Source organism: Lutra lutra, chromosome 1 (assembly GCF_902655055.1).
Source record: "Lutra lutra chromosome 1, mLutLut1.2, whole genome shotgun sequence".
NCBI lineage: Eukaryota > Metazoa > Chordata > Mammalia > Carnivora > Mustelidae > Lutra > Lutra lutra.
The window spans coordinates 110,556,118-110,569,128 of NC_062278.1; the positions used below are offsets into that span (position 1 = coordinate 110,556,118).

Genomic DNA, 13,011 nt, shown 5'->3' on the forward strand with positions numbered 1-13,011 from the left:
TGGACTTCTGGGTTCCGCATGGCCAGCATGTTTGGGGGCAGACACACACTTGCCCAGCCTCTGCCTGAGAACATTCTGTTTCTGAATGTCTTATGGAAGTTGTTGCTGGGATCTTGAGCTCTTGCTGGGGTCATGATTTAATGCCTCAGAATTTGTGGCTTTCAGGAACCAGCTCTGATCCTGTGTTTCAAAAACAGAACGTGGGTTTGCCAAGAAAGAGCCCAAGGTGATGAAAGTTGCCATTTCAAACCTCAGCCTTCTAGGAACACCTACGTGGGTGGCAGCCACTGGTCCTCCAAGCCACTCCAGACCAGAGCTGGGTTCCCCACTAGGTAGAGTAGGCGAGATGCTTAAGGGACTGACAAAATGAGGGCTCACATACCCACAAAAAGTTAGTTTTCAAAACCTTATTCAGAATTTTGGAATCAGAAAACCTTGAGAGATGTTGTTCTAGTATCACATTTTATGGACATTTTCTGTTATGTCGAATTTGAATCACATTGGGTTGGGTGCTTCATAACTTTTTGGAATGCAGGGGCTCTAAAGGTCTTACTCTGGCTCTGCCCCACATCACCCCAGGAACTTCCTTTCGCCTTGGTTCTCATAATAACACACAAAGTCCTCCTCAAATTTGGGGTCCAGGCCAGAGTGTGGAGGATGTGTTCTAGTTCTTGTTTTATTGCCACTCCTCTGACTATTCCCCTTTCTGAAGTGCTCTGTCTGGACCACACAGTCTCATGCTTTGTCATGCATAGCGAGCAGGAGCACAGTGGTGATGATCATCAGTGTTCCTGACTTATGACAGCAGATCTATGGGGGAAAAGGGGGTCTCCTGCACCACTGGACAATTCATTTTACAGGAGGAAGCTTCTCCCTCAGATGCAGAGATGGCTTGTTTTCCTTTTTCTGGGCTCACCCTTGCCCCATCTTCTCTTGCTGTTGTAGGATGCAAACCTAAGAGCCAAGGGAATGTGGATGCTGTGACTGAGGACCCACTTGGCTTCCCAAGCCCATGGGTTGCAGCGGGTTCCCCAGAGTGGAGACCTGAAGCAGTTGCCAGGGACAGGGTGCCTGCCCACTGGCCTCTGGCCCTCATAGGGTTAGGGTTGGCCAATAGGAAGGGACAACTGTGGGGTGGGGATGGCCTGTCCCCCTGTGTATCAGGCTGCTGAGGCTGGATCATCTCATTTCCATCCTGACTGCACTTTGTGGGTCCGATTCTACACTTGAGGGTAAGAACAAGTTGATTACAGTCCCACGATGGGGGGTGGGGGTGGCTGTCTTGCAATGGAGCCTCTGGCTGGGGTTTGCACAGGCTCTCTTGTCATAGCTGGTACAGATGGGTACAGGCAAAACTCTGGCCAGAGCAGCCCTGGTGGATGTAGAAAGACCTCAGGCTTCTTCCTTGATTCTTCCACAGCTCAAAGAGAAAAGGAGCTGTTCCTCTGATCAAAATGCCTGGGGCATCTTGAATTTTGCCCAGTTCACTCTGTGGCCAGATGCCTACGCAGAGAAAAGGTTGGGATCGATGAGGAGGGAAAGATGGCCAAGCGATAGAGTTCAATTAAATAAGAAGAGAAGGAAATAATTCACTTCTAGCTTGACCAGGTAGGCAAAGAAAGAAGCATAGGGTAAGGCAGCTGGGGGACAGCCTGAGTTCTAACCTCAGGCTGAGTCTGGAACCCAGCTCCACCGCTGGATTCCTCTCAGCAAATACTGATCAAACAGATTCGATAAGGCCAGACACTGGGTGGAGTTAGTGAGATACAAAGATCTGAAGGAATCTGTAAATACGGGGATATCTGCACTGATGTGATGTTATTTCACGGGATGATTGAGATATTCAAATGAGATAAAGTGAGCTTGGGATATACTGAAAACTTATAAAAATCTTATTTTTAGACGACATTTTCTGTCAGAAACCAGTGGGTCTGCATGGCTTTCTGTCAGAAACCAGTGGGTCTGCTCTGTCTTGCTCACCCCGGTGAGCGCTGAGCCTGAGGCATCCAGTTGTTTTCAGTGTAGAGGCAGAGGTCAGAGTGGGAAAGATTTTAGAGATCAGCCCAGCACTCCTGTGTCAGTGGGTGTGGGTCCCTGGTCTAGAGAAGTTCTGGTTTTCAGATCAAGCTTCACAGGGGATGCAGCCACCTCACTCCTGGTGACTCCACCCATTAGCGGAAAGGTGAGCTCCTCCAGAGAAAGTGGGGAAGCCTGGGAGCCCTTTGTGCTGGTAGAATGTGCCCCAAGGAGCACGAGGGGTCACTTTGTTCCTTAAGCAGAGAAAGCACGAAGAGCTCAACTGGTAGTCCTTGCTGCCTCCCTCCCTTAGTTCCTGAGGAGCTGTAAAGAGAGACACAGGACTTGCTCCTTGTCTTTCTGAGGTGGGTGTGGGGACAAACTTTCCACCAACTCTTTGTCAAAACAGGAAATTAATGGCCCCACTTGGCTGAGGTCAGGAGGTAGAAGCTTTGGAGAGTAGAATTTTCAATAAGAATTTTTTCACATGAAGAGATACTGATCCTAAAAAATGCATTGGAGGGATGTTCTGTTTTACTAGTTCCTTGAGATTTGAAGCGCGCACGCGCGTGCGTGCGTGCGTGCGTGCGTATGTTGGGCATGGGGATGCTGACAGCTCTTTTAGGGTTGAGTGAAGGTTTTCAGATAATCCTCCTGAAAGCCAGACAGAATTGAGTTGATTCCTGATTCTGTCATTCATCATTAGGTTGAACCATGTGAAACTGCCAATATTCTACCATTTTTAACCTTTAAAAATGGCAGTTTTATAAAACCCATACAAGAGTTGCGCAATCTGTTTCTTTCTTTCTTTCTTTTTTTTCTTCCCTTCCCAGCCCACTCAACATTTCTAAGAGTCGCATGACCTTAAACCAGCACCTTGGTCTCTTCAAGTCTCGGATTCTTCTCTATAGTGGAATCAAGAGCAGGACTATGGGGGAAATTTACATGAAATAAGCATTTGAAAGTACCTTATGCAATTTCTACTCCAACGCACCCTTGCCAGTTTCAGTGTTCTCACATCCCTCACCTTTGTGATCACATTTAACGGGTTAGGAAGTTGAGTCTGAGGCTTTTTAGAGGCCATGTAATGTGATGGGAAGCTCACCGGGTTGGAAGTCAGAACAGGAATGGCTCAGGGGTCATGTCCTTAATCTCTCACTTTCCCCTTCTTTAATGTTGGTATTATATTCCTTGCTTCATGGAGTTCTTGTAAAGATTAAAATAAGTAATAGATGAAATAAATAATGGGTAAAATCTCCCAGTGTGGGAGCTGGCCTCCACGAGGATCTAATAAACACATCTTCTTCTTTCTCCTTTACCTTCCATTTGTAAAGGCAGGACAGGGTTGAGATAATTTCGGGGTCCACTCTGGCTCACAGGGACTTAGTGATCTGTGCTCTAGTGCCCTTTCCTGCTGGAAGCGTTGGCACCAGATTTGGTGGCCTTTCCCCCACCTAATGCTCTGTTTCTTGCCAGTCCCAAAGGAGACCCTATCTTGCATTTCACAGGATTCTGCTGTTGTTTCTGAAATTCCAGCAGGTCAAAGTGGAATTTCTTATATATTTTAACACATGAAAATGTGAGATCATAGTACAGCCCTTTAGGATCCAGAGGACATCGTGGGCTTCCCCTCATATGATTTTTAAAAATGAATGAATCCATGCCTATACCCGGTATATCATGAAAGCCAGTTCAGTACAAAGAACTAGGGCTTTGGATTTTAAATTGTGCCTCTGCATGCTTTTCTTTGTTATGGGTGGGTGGAAGTTACTAACCGGCTCTGGTCCTGGGATTCCTCTTGTGGGAGTTGGGTCCCACCTGTTGGAGTAGTAGGGGTGAAATGAGATGAAGGGCAGGTGGATGTAGAGTGGGGATCTGTAACAGGTGGTCCATAAATATCACTCGTTTCCCTTCTCTTCACTCACATGTGTGACTTTTACTCATCTGATTCTCACAATAAGATCGTGAAATAGGCGAGGTAAGGGTTAATATATATATATTTTTTAATTTATTTGACAGACAGAGATCACAAGTAGGCAGAGAGGCAGACAGATAGAGAGGGGGAAGCAGGCTCCCTGCAGAGCACAGAGCCCGATGTGGGGCTCGATCCCAGGACACTGGGACCATGACCTGAGCCGAAGGCAGAGGCTTTAACCCACTGAGCCACCCAGGTGCCCCAAGGGTTAATATTAATAATCACATTTGCAGGCAAAGAGCAGGAGATCCGGGAGATAAGGTGGAGACACGTAAGTCACCTAGCGTGTTCGTGGCAGAGCCTAGACTAGAAGCCAGGGCACCTGCTTCATGATTTGGAGGACTTCTCCAGCTACTTTCTCTTATGTCCCCCATCCCATGGAGTGGAACATGAAAAGACAGATGTGTGATCCTGATGCTTCCCCCCGCCTCCTCTGAGCTATGCCTTAAAGAGTCCATTTTTGGGCTTTGGAGGACCAGAATTTGATTTCCAGCTCTTTTACATTAAAAAGCTCTAGGATTGGGTGCCTGGGTGGCTCAGTTGATTAAGCATCTGCTCTCAGCTCAGGCCATGATCCCGGGGTTCTGGGATCAGTCGGGCTCCTGGCTCAGTGGGGAGACTGCATCTTCCACTGCCTCTCCCCCTGCTGGTTCTTTCTCTCTCCCTTGCAAAAATCAATCAATCAATCAATCAATAAATACATACATAAATAAATAAATATCTCACTAAAAAAACAAAACCAAAACCAAAACAAAAAAAAACCCTCTAGGATCTAGGATGAGTCACATAACTTTCCTGAAATTCACTTTCCTCCTCTCTAAATGGGTACAGTCGGGGCTAACATTTGCTAAGCACTGACATGTGTCACGCACTGTTCTAAGTACTTACATGGATTACGCCACTTATTCCTCCAACAAATGCATGACTGATGCATGTTACAGATAAGAACAAATTAGTTTCCCCCAAGCACCAAGATCATAGAACATGTGATCCTGTTCTGCTTCACACTGTCTCTCAAAATGGTTGTGAGGATTAAATGAGACATTAAGTGAGGTAAGGGCTTTACAAATGGAGCTCGGCAGAAATAGAATTATGAGTGGAACTTGGGGTTTAGCTTCAGGAGCCATATAAAAGTTCTCTTTACAGCCACAGTTGAGTCTTGGATTACAGTTTAATGTAATAATGTTTTCCCATGTAAAAACAGAAGACTTTCCAAATCAAAGCATAACAGTTGCCCTATCCAAACAAAGAGCACAAGTAATTTTGGAATACATTTTTTTGGTAAGTGGCACCTCTGCGCTGACCTTCTGTTGTTATCCATTGCTGATTTTTCCACCCCGAACTAGGTTAGAAGACAATTATCTTCTGCAATCAGAATCTGTTCTTAGCATCAGAAACTTCTGAGGATTGTGTACCCGTCTTCCCCCCACCCCTCTTCTCAGTACCTCCACCCCATGCCACTGTCAGGGAACCCAGAATTGTTGTCCCTGTCAGTGGAGAAATCCATCCATAATACCAAAGTGCTGAGGACAGAAATGCCTTTCCCTGGGCTGGGAGAAAAGAATCTTGACTTTTAAAAGAGGAGGAGGAACCACAGAACTCCAGAGACCTTTTGATTTCTCACTCCCCCCAACAGTTTGGAGAAAGCCCCAATCTCCTTCTATTTTGGGGTCCCTCTGTAGCTATCCCCACCAGTTCTTATGTTCTGGACTCTCTTCCTATCTCCCTGTGGAAAAGAGCACAGCCTCATAGATTCTGCCCTCTCCTCATTTTGGGAGAAAGCGAGCATACCTCTCAAAGGTCTTCTTGGGACTTGTAATGCTAACCCTCGGAAACCGGAGCAAGGTGAGGTGACAAATAGTGAGAAACTTTGAATGCATATGAAGTCTTAAAAGCCTCAGAACAAGTATTTTTCCTAAATATGAACTGGGCTTGGCTGGTTTCTCCTTCTTGGTTTCTAATCTAACTCACCTCTTTCTTATTTCGGGACAAGCCAAGCCTAAGACTGTGTCTCATTTCCCCCACATGTTGACGTCACCCGCCTGAGCCCTTGAAAACCAGTAGAGGGCGACAAAGGTACATGTAGATGGTAAGAGGCGCCTCGGCCAGAGAGTCACTACCACCAACAGGCAATGCCTGTTGCTCTGGGTCCTCTCTGCCTCTTCTTCTATTAGTCTATCTCATTCTCAGTTCTCACCTTACTTACAAGATCATGTTAAAACTTGGTATTTCCTAAATGATGCAGAAGCGCAATGGAAGGGAGAGATTAACTAAAGATGTCTTTAAATAGCTAGAGAAATCATTTGAGTATTTTAGAGCAGTTTACACCAAAACAAAATATTGAAGATGAAATAAAGAGTGAAATTTAAAATATATCAAACAACAGAAGATAATAAAATAGAATATTTACCAAGACCTAGAAGGGCTAGGAACTGTTTAAAACTTAGAAGCAAAGAAAAATATCAACAGAGTTGACTATAAAAGCTAAAACTTCTGTCACTTAAAAATCAGGGTAAACTGGGGCACCTGGAGAGCTCAGTGCATTAAGTGTCTGCCTTTGGCTCAGGTCATGATCCCAGGGTCCGTGGATCGAGCCCTGTGTGGCAGGGTCCCTGCTCAGTGGGGCATTTGCTTCTGCCTCTCCTTCTATCCCTCTCCCCATCTTCCTGCTTGTGCTTTCTGCTCTCCCTCTCTCTACCTATCTCATAAATAAATAAAACATTTTAAAAAAAATTAGGGTAAACAAAAGAATAATCTACAGAATAATCACCAGAGAAAATAGTCATGGCATAGATGATAAAATGTCCGCATAAAGAGCTCACACAAATTGATTCAAAAGTACATTGTGTATCTAATAAATTAAGTGACAAAACCACTAATGGATGTATCATGAAGAAATTAAGTCAGGAAATAGGCCTTTAATAAAGTGTACAACTCACTGTTGATCAACGTCCAAGGTGTCATTTCTTTTGTTCACTAAACTAACAACAGCAAAAATAGGTTTTTTAAATTTTGCTGGTGGGAGTAGCTAATAGGGTCCTTACACACTTACAAACACACTGCTAGTAACAAACTAGTAACAGTATAACAGTGTAACTAACAGATTAGTAACAAACTAGACCTAGTAACAGTGTAACAAACTACAGTTTGGAAATACACATCCAGAACTTAAAAATGTTCATATATTTGGCCCAGTAATTTTACTTCTGGGAATATATCATAATGGAATATAATTTGGGGATAAGTTATATGACTAAGGATATTAGTTATGGATTTTAAAATAATACTTTAAAGTGGAACGAAGCTAAAAGTTCAACAAAATAGAAATGGTTAAATATATTTTGACTATGTCCACTTGATGAATTAGCACACACACCTTTAAAATGATGATTATGAGAACTAGAAAGTGACAAAGCAAAAATAGGAGAACAAAATTTCTATGCAAAGTGTGTTTTTCATTATGTTTAAAAATAAACAGAGAAAGACTTGGGACTGGGTATCCTTTTGTTTTCTGTAGTTTCCAAAGTGTTTATGGTACTAATGTTATTGAATACATGAGTGTGTATGTGTGTGTTTTCTACATCTATATATATATGAAAGATGAACATATATGAATAAATGAATGGAGTTGGTTTTGTCTCATTGAGAGGGCACTATAGAGCCCAGGTGATTGGGGCATAGAGGTGAGATTCTAGACACCATGCACATCTTGGGGTAAAATTGCCAATCAGAGGCTTTTCTGCATCCCTCACAGAGAAGCTGTATCCTGAAGCCAAACCCAGTTCTAGAGGCTTTGTGTAACTCTGAAAAACAAACACACTGATGAAAAATAGTGAGTCTTTGGAGTAAAAAAGTACATGTGAACTGTGTTTAACTTAGAATGAGGTTCATGAGATTAAGGAGATTATACACAAAGAATAATGCTAACTATTGCAAATTGGAGGGTGGAAAGAGATCAAGGTGGGTGGAAATAGACAAGTCTTCTAGAAGAGGTGAGCGTTGAGAGAGCAGGTCTCAGAAGTGGATGCTGCTGAGGTGGCCCAGGTCCTGTGTAGGTACAGACAGAGTGAGCTGTGTGGAGCTGCTTGCATGGCTGACTAAGTGTATCTGGGTTCCAGGGGTCAGGATGCTCTTGCCACGAGCTGTTCTACTGCTACTGGTCCTGCCTACTCATGGCCAGAACTCCGTGACAGAAGGGCCTGGAGTCCTGCTTCCCCCACCCAAGGGGGCCTGCACAGGCTGGGTGGCAGGTATCCCAGGGCATCCTGGCCACAATGGGACCCCAGGCCGTGATGGCAGAGATGGCACCCCTGGCGAAAAGGGTGAGAAAGGAGATCCAGGTAAGAACAAGGTTTTTGGCTTCTTTCATCCTAGACTTCTCCTGGGTAGAGGAGGGCTTCTGGAACTATACAAAGGCATTAGCTATTGACAAAGGCCTAGACACAGGAAGGAAACATTTTTTTTTTTTTTTCTGTGACCCATAAGCAGCCTGAAGTGAATTTTGGGTTGGCCTTCTGGTCGTGAGGATAGGTCGTACCTGTAAAACCAGTACCTTTGATTCTGTTCTATCAACATCACATTGCCTGTACCCTTTCCCATCCCGCCTCATCCATCATTCTTCCCAGTCCCTTCACATTCGTATTTCCCTTCATTTCCACTTAATTCCCATTCCACCCAGTGACGTTCATACTCAACGCATCCTCATGGCTCACAGTCCTGCTCCTGGGGAACTTTTGGTGTAGTTAAGAAGATACATCTGAAGCACAAGGCTGTTAAGGATTACTACAAGAACGTCTATTCCAAATATGCCTAACTGAATGTGGGCAAGTGTCCAAGATATGGAACAGAGAGAAAATGCTCTCAGCTTACATCTGGATTAACAATGAAGACTTTAAGAAGAGGAGGGCTTGAGTCAGGCCTTGAAGAATGGATAGACAGAAAAAAAGGAGGGAGGGCATCCCGGACAGAGGGGATCGAAGAGCAAGAGTATGGTTGAAAAGGGTTATAAAGGGTTGGCAGGATGGAGGGTCTATGATGGAGACTTATAAGATATAAGGTTGGAGATGAATTTATGGAAGCCTGCTGGGGGATGTAGAAGGAGAAGGTATAACTCACCTCTTTGGGAGCTCCCTTTGGTTCCTTGTTCCGTAAGTCAGGCAGGTTGTGGGTAAAGACCATAGGGGCAGTGTTTTAGGTTAGAACTAACCAAGGCAGGAGTTCTGTTCCTTATGGTCACTGAGGTTTTCTCATTCTCTAGGTCTCCTTGGTCCTAAGGGTGACACTGGTGAAACCGGAGTAACCGGGGTTGAAGGTCCCCGAGGCTTTCCAGGAACCCCAGGCAGGAAAGGAGAACCTGGAGAAAGTGCCTATGTACACCGGTCAGCATTCAGTGTGGGACTGGAGAGCCGGGTCACTGTCCCCAATGTCCCCATTCGCTTTACCAAAATCTTCTACAATCTGCAAAACCACTATGATGGCACCACTGGCAAATTCCATTGCAACATTCCTGGGCTCTACTACTTCTCCTACCACATCACAGTCTACTTGAAGGATGTCAAAGTCAGCCTCTACAAGAAGGACAAGGCGATGCTCTTCACCTATGACCAGTACCAGGAGAATAATGTGGACCAGGCCTCTGGCTCTGTGCTCCTCCATCTGGAAGTGGGCGACCAAGTCTGGCTCCAGGTGTACGGGGATGGGAACTCTTATGGGATCTATGCAGATAATGTCCATGATTCTACCTTTACAGGCTTCCTTCTCTACCATGACACCAACTGATCACAACTAACTTAGAGACTCCAACAGCCCAAACAACCCCAAAGTGAAAGTACAGCCCATAGATTTTGATGAAGTTAAGAGACTAATTTTGTTATCTAGTTGGAGGGCTCTGAACATTATTTGTTCATTTATTGATGAATTCATCAAGTACCTTTTCAAAAAAGATCATATACTATGTTCCCTGTCCTGAAGAAGACATTGTCCCTGGCCTCAAAGGTCTGTTATGTAGTAGCAATGAAAGTTTAATAACATTTCTTGGGGTGCTTCACATGTATGGTGAGGTAGCAAACTACCAGAAAGTATTTGACAGTGCTATTCTGTGTTCACTAGTTTTCCTCATGTTCATGCCAAACCTGGGGGGTTCACAGGAAAGATATTATTCACCTCATTTTACACTTGGGTCCTCAGCCTGAGAGAGTTAAGTGAATGCCTAAACTCACACTGGTATTAAGTGGCAGAGTTTGAAGGCAAACCCAGGTCTGTAGACCTTCTCCACTAAACCCTGCCCCTTTTTAGGAGTACATGGCCTCTTGGGAGTGTTGGTACGGGGTCTGTCACCCAGCTCAACTGAAGGCCTCTGAGTGGTCTTCATGGTGAGTTAAGCCTTTCCCCAATAGAGCTCCCTCAGAAGTGATTCTGTGACTAGGTCCATCCCAGCTGGACCACTAATTACTGTGTACTTCTGCTTCTCTCTGTCTTTCTTCATGCTCTTCACTCCAGCTCAGAAATCTACCTCCATCTCCACGTGCTGAAATCCTCCCTGTTCCTCAAAACCACCTAATCAGGAAGCTTCTCTGATGTGATAGCTCTTTCCTGCAAACCTTCCTCACACGCTGTGCCTCTCTATGTATTATGGTGGATGAGAGTGCTGGGTATGAAAGACATCCTTATACCAGGCCAGGGACAACTGCCTAGAAAGGACTGTGCTTCCTTCACCTCTCAGTCCCTTGGCAGGTCCTTGATAAATGCTTCATGAAGACCAATCTCTTAAATCTCATTTCTACCCAGAATTAACTCCAGTTCAGTCTCTTCATTTAACTAATCCTTATCTACAAACACATTTTTCATTTTAGAACTCCCTGAATATAAGCACCTAATCCTTGTTCCACTGGATAGTTGGAATCTTTTCCACTGAGGTTTGGGATGACTGTGCTTTCCAGAATGCTTAAAGAATTTTCCCTGAAGGAGGTAGCTTGGGCCTGCAGTGCAAAACCCACAAAGGAGTTTGGAAACCATTCTTTCCTTGAGTACCAACAGGGCCTGGAAATACCTGGGCCTTCTGCATCTGTTCTTGTGCTTTAAGAATTAAAAAAAGAAGAAGAAGAAAAAGAAAAGAACTATCTGAGGTGATGGATATGTGAGCTAGCTTGATTGTGGTGAATATTTCATCATGTTTATCTACAGCAAACCATCACATTGTACACCTGAATACATACAATTTTTAGTTGTCACATATTTGTGAAACAAAAACAAAAACAAACACCAAACAAACAGAAGCGTAGGTCGTTGATGATGGTAAATATCCTCCCAGGAGACAATGGCTTGAGTAACACTTTTCAAAGTTTTTAGCAAAAGCAGAGTTAATAGCATTCTGTATAAACAGAAATGGGAAACTTTTTTCTTTTGCTCTCAGTTTTAATTCTGAATGACTCTCTTTTGTATGTGTCTTGCTCATCATTAAGTGGTTGTTATTTCTACATACCAAGCTTCATCTTCTACAACATTTGCACATCATCATTTTCTACAAGTAAAGATACTGTTCAGCATTAAAAGTAGAAGCACTTAAATCACATGCCTTTTGTTTTCATTTTTTGGGGAAAGACATGGGGTTTAGAGAGGATTGAAGGGGTAAATTGCATGTTAGAACTCTGTTATGAATGACAGAAAACCCAGCCCCACTTGAGAGGGGGAAAAAAACAGAATTCCCTTGCATGATGGAAGCTACCAGAGCAGCTATTTCGTCATTAGTTAAGGCTTAAACCAGAGGCTTAAGGGATATCAAAGACCCTTTCTCTCCGTCCTTCCAGTCTGCCTTCAGCTGTGTAGGCTTAACACTTGGGCTCTACACAGTATACTGTTAGGCTTTTTGTCATGATATCAAATGGACTGGCACCTTGCCAGCTCTGGTATCCTTCCATCACATCCTCTTTCCTGGTGGTTCCCATGGAACTTCTTTTTCCAGAAGTCTCAGCAAATATATTTTTGCATCTCATTGGCTCTCGATAGGTTGTATGCCCATCTCTGACCAATCACGTTGGTCAGGAGGACGGACTATACTTACTGACTTGAGATGATTATGGCTCAAGCTGGAGAAAGGGTATTTTCTCTAATACAAAACTGGACACAGTAACCAGAAGTGGGAGAGTGGATGATGAATGCGAAAACACCTGTCCACCATAAACTCTTAATGTTATGTTTGAATTTTCTTAGGTTTCTCAGAGATATTGCTGGAAGGTTACTACTGGTTTTCTCTAAAATTTCAACAAATAGCTGATGTCCGGTCATATTCGCGGTCCTACATCTGGGTAGGGTTGCCTCTTCACAGCTCTGGACATGGAGTCACTCACTTTAAGCTCTCTGGAGCAGGGCCAATTCTTTGTGGAAACAGAGAGAGCCAATCTGCATAGCCCCTCTTGAGAGGAATTGTGGTCAAGATTTTAGGATTAATGGTCCCATGATAACGTCATGGTCCCATCACATCTTCAAATATAATTATGCATTTTTTAATTTCTCTTCAGTTCTGCCAGCTTTTGCTTCCTGTGTTTTTGAGCTCTTCAATTAAGTACATACTCATTTAATAACTATGCCTTCTCAGCGAATTTATTCTTTTATCATTATATAATGTCTCTCTTTTTCTCCAGTAATTTGCCCTATTCTGAAGTCTACTTTGTCTGAAAGTAATATAGGCACTCTAGTTTTCTTTTGATTACTGTTCACATGGTTTATCTTTTCCTATCATTTGCTTTAACTCTTTCTATACCATTGACTCTTGAGCAATGTGGGGTTTCAGGGCACCAACCCTCCACATATTCAAAAATCTGTGCATAACTTTTGACTCTCCAAAAACTTGTCTACTGTTGACCAAAAGTCTTAACAACAACATAGTTGACTAATATGTACTTTATTATATGTATTATATGCTATTTTATTCTCTTTCTTGACTTCTTATTATTTGACTATTATGAAATAGTTATCTTAATTTATTTATTGAATTTTTGGCTATGTCTTGGTATTGTTTAGTA

At 43.5% G+C, this 13,011-nt stretch overlaps 1 protein-coding gene across 2 annotated transcripts; it reads left to right on the forward strand.

Annotated features, from left to right (window-relative positions):
• Nucleotides 1–1,078: 1,078 nt before the first annotated feature.
• On the forward strand, nucleotides 1,079–11,556 carry ADIPOQ (adiponectin, C1Q and collagen domain containing). Of its 2 annotated transcripts, XM_047732531.1 has the most exons (4): nucleotides 1,179–1,232; nucleotides 5,985–6,067; nucleotides 8,110–8,331; nucleotides 9,249–11,556. In XM_047732531.1, exons 3-4 carry the CDS (start codon nucleotides 8,118–8,120, stop codon nucleotides 9,767–9,769), a joined length of 735 nt encoding a protein of 244 aa, XP_047588487.1. In that variant the 5' UTR covers nucleotides 1,179–1,232; nucleotides 5,985–6,067; nucleotides 8,110–8,117; the 3' UTR covers nucleotides 9,770–11,556. The 2 variants fall into 2 exon arrangements, with proteins under 2 accessions (XP_047588477.1, XP_047588487.1); XM_047732521.1 differs by lacking the exon at nucleotides 5,985–6,067 and having other exon boundaries at nucleotides 1,079–1,232.
• The last annotated feature ends 1,455 nt before the right edge of the window (nucleotides 11,557–13,011 follow it).

Coding starts and splice junctions, on each gene's coding strand:
- ADIPOQ (XM_047732521.1), top strand. CDS start 8,118: ATGCTCTTGCCACGAGCTGTTCTACTGCTACTGGTCCTGCCTACTCAT. Junction 8,332..9,248: donor GGGTGAGAAAGGAGATCCAG/GTAAGAACAAGG, acceptor CTCATTCTCTAG/GTCTCCTTGGTCCTAAGGGT.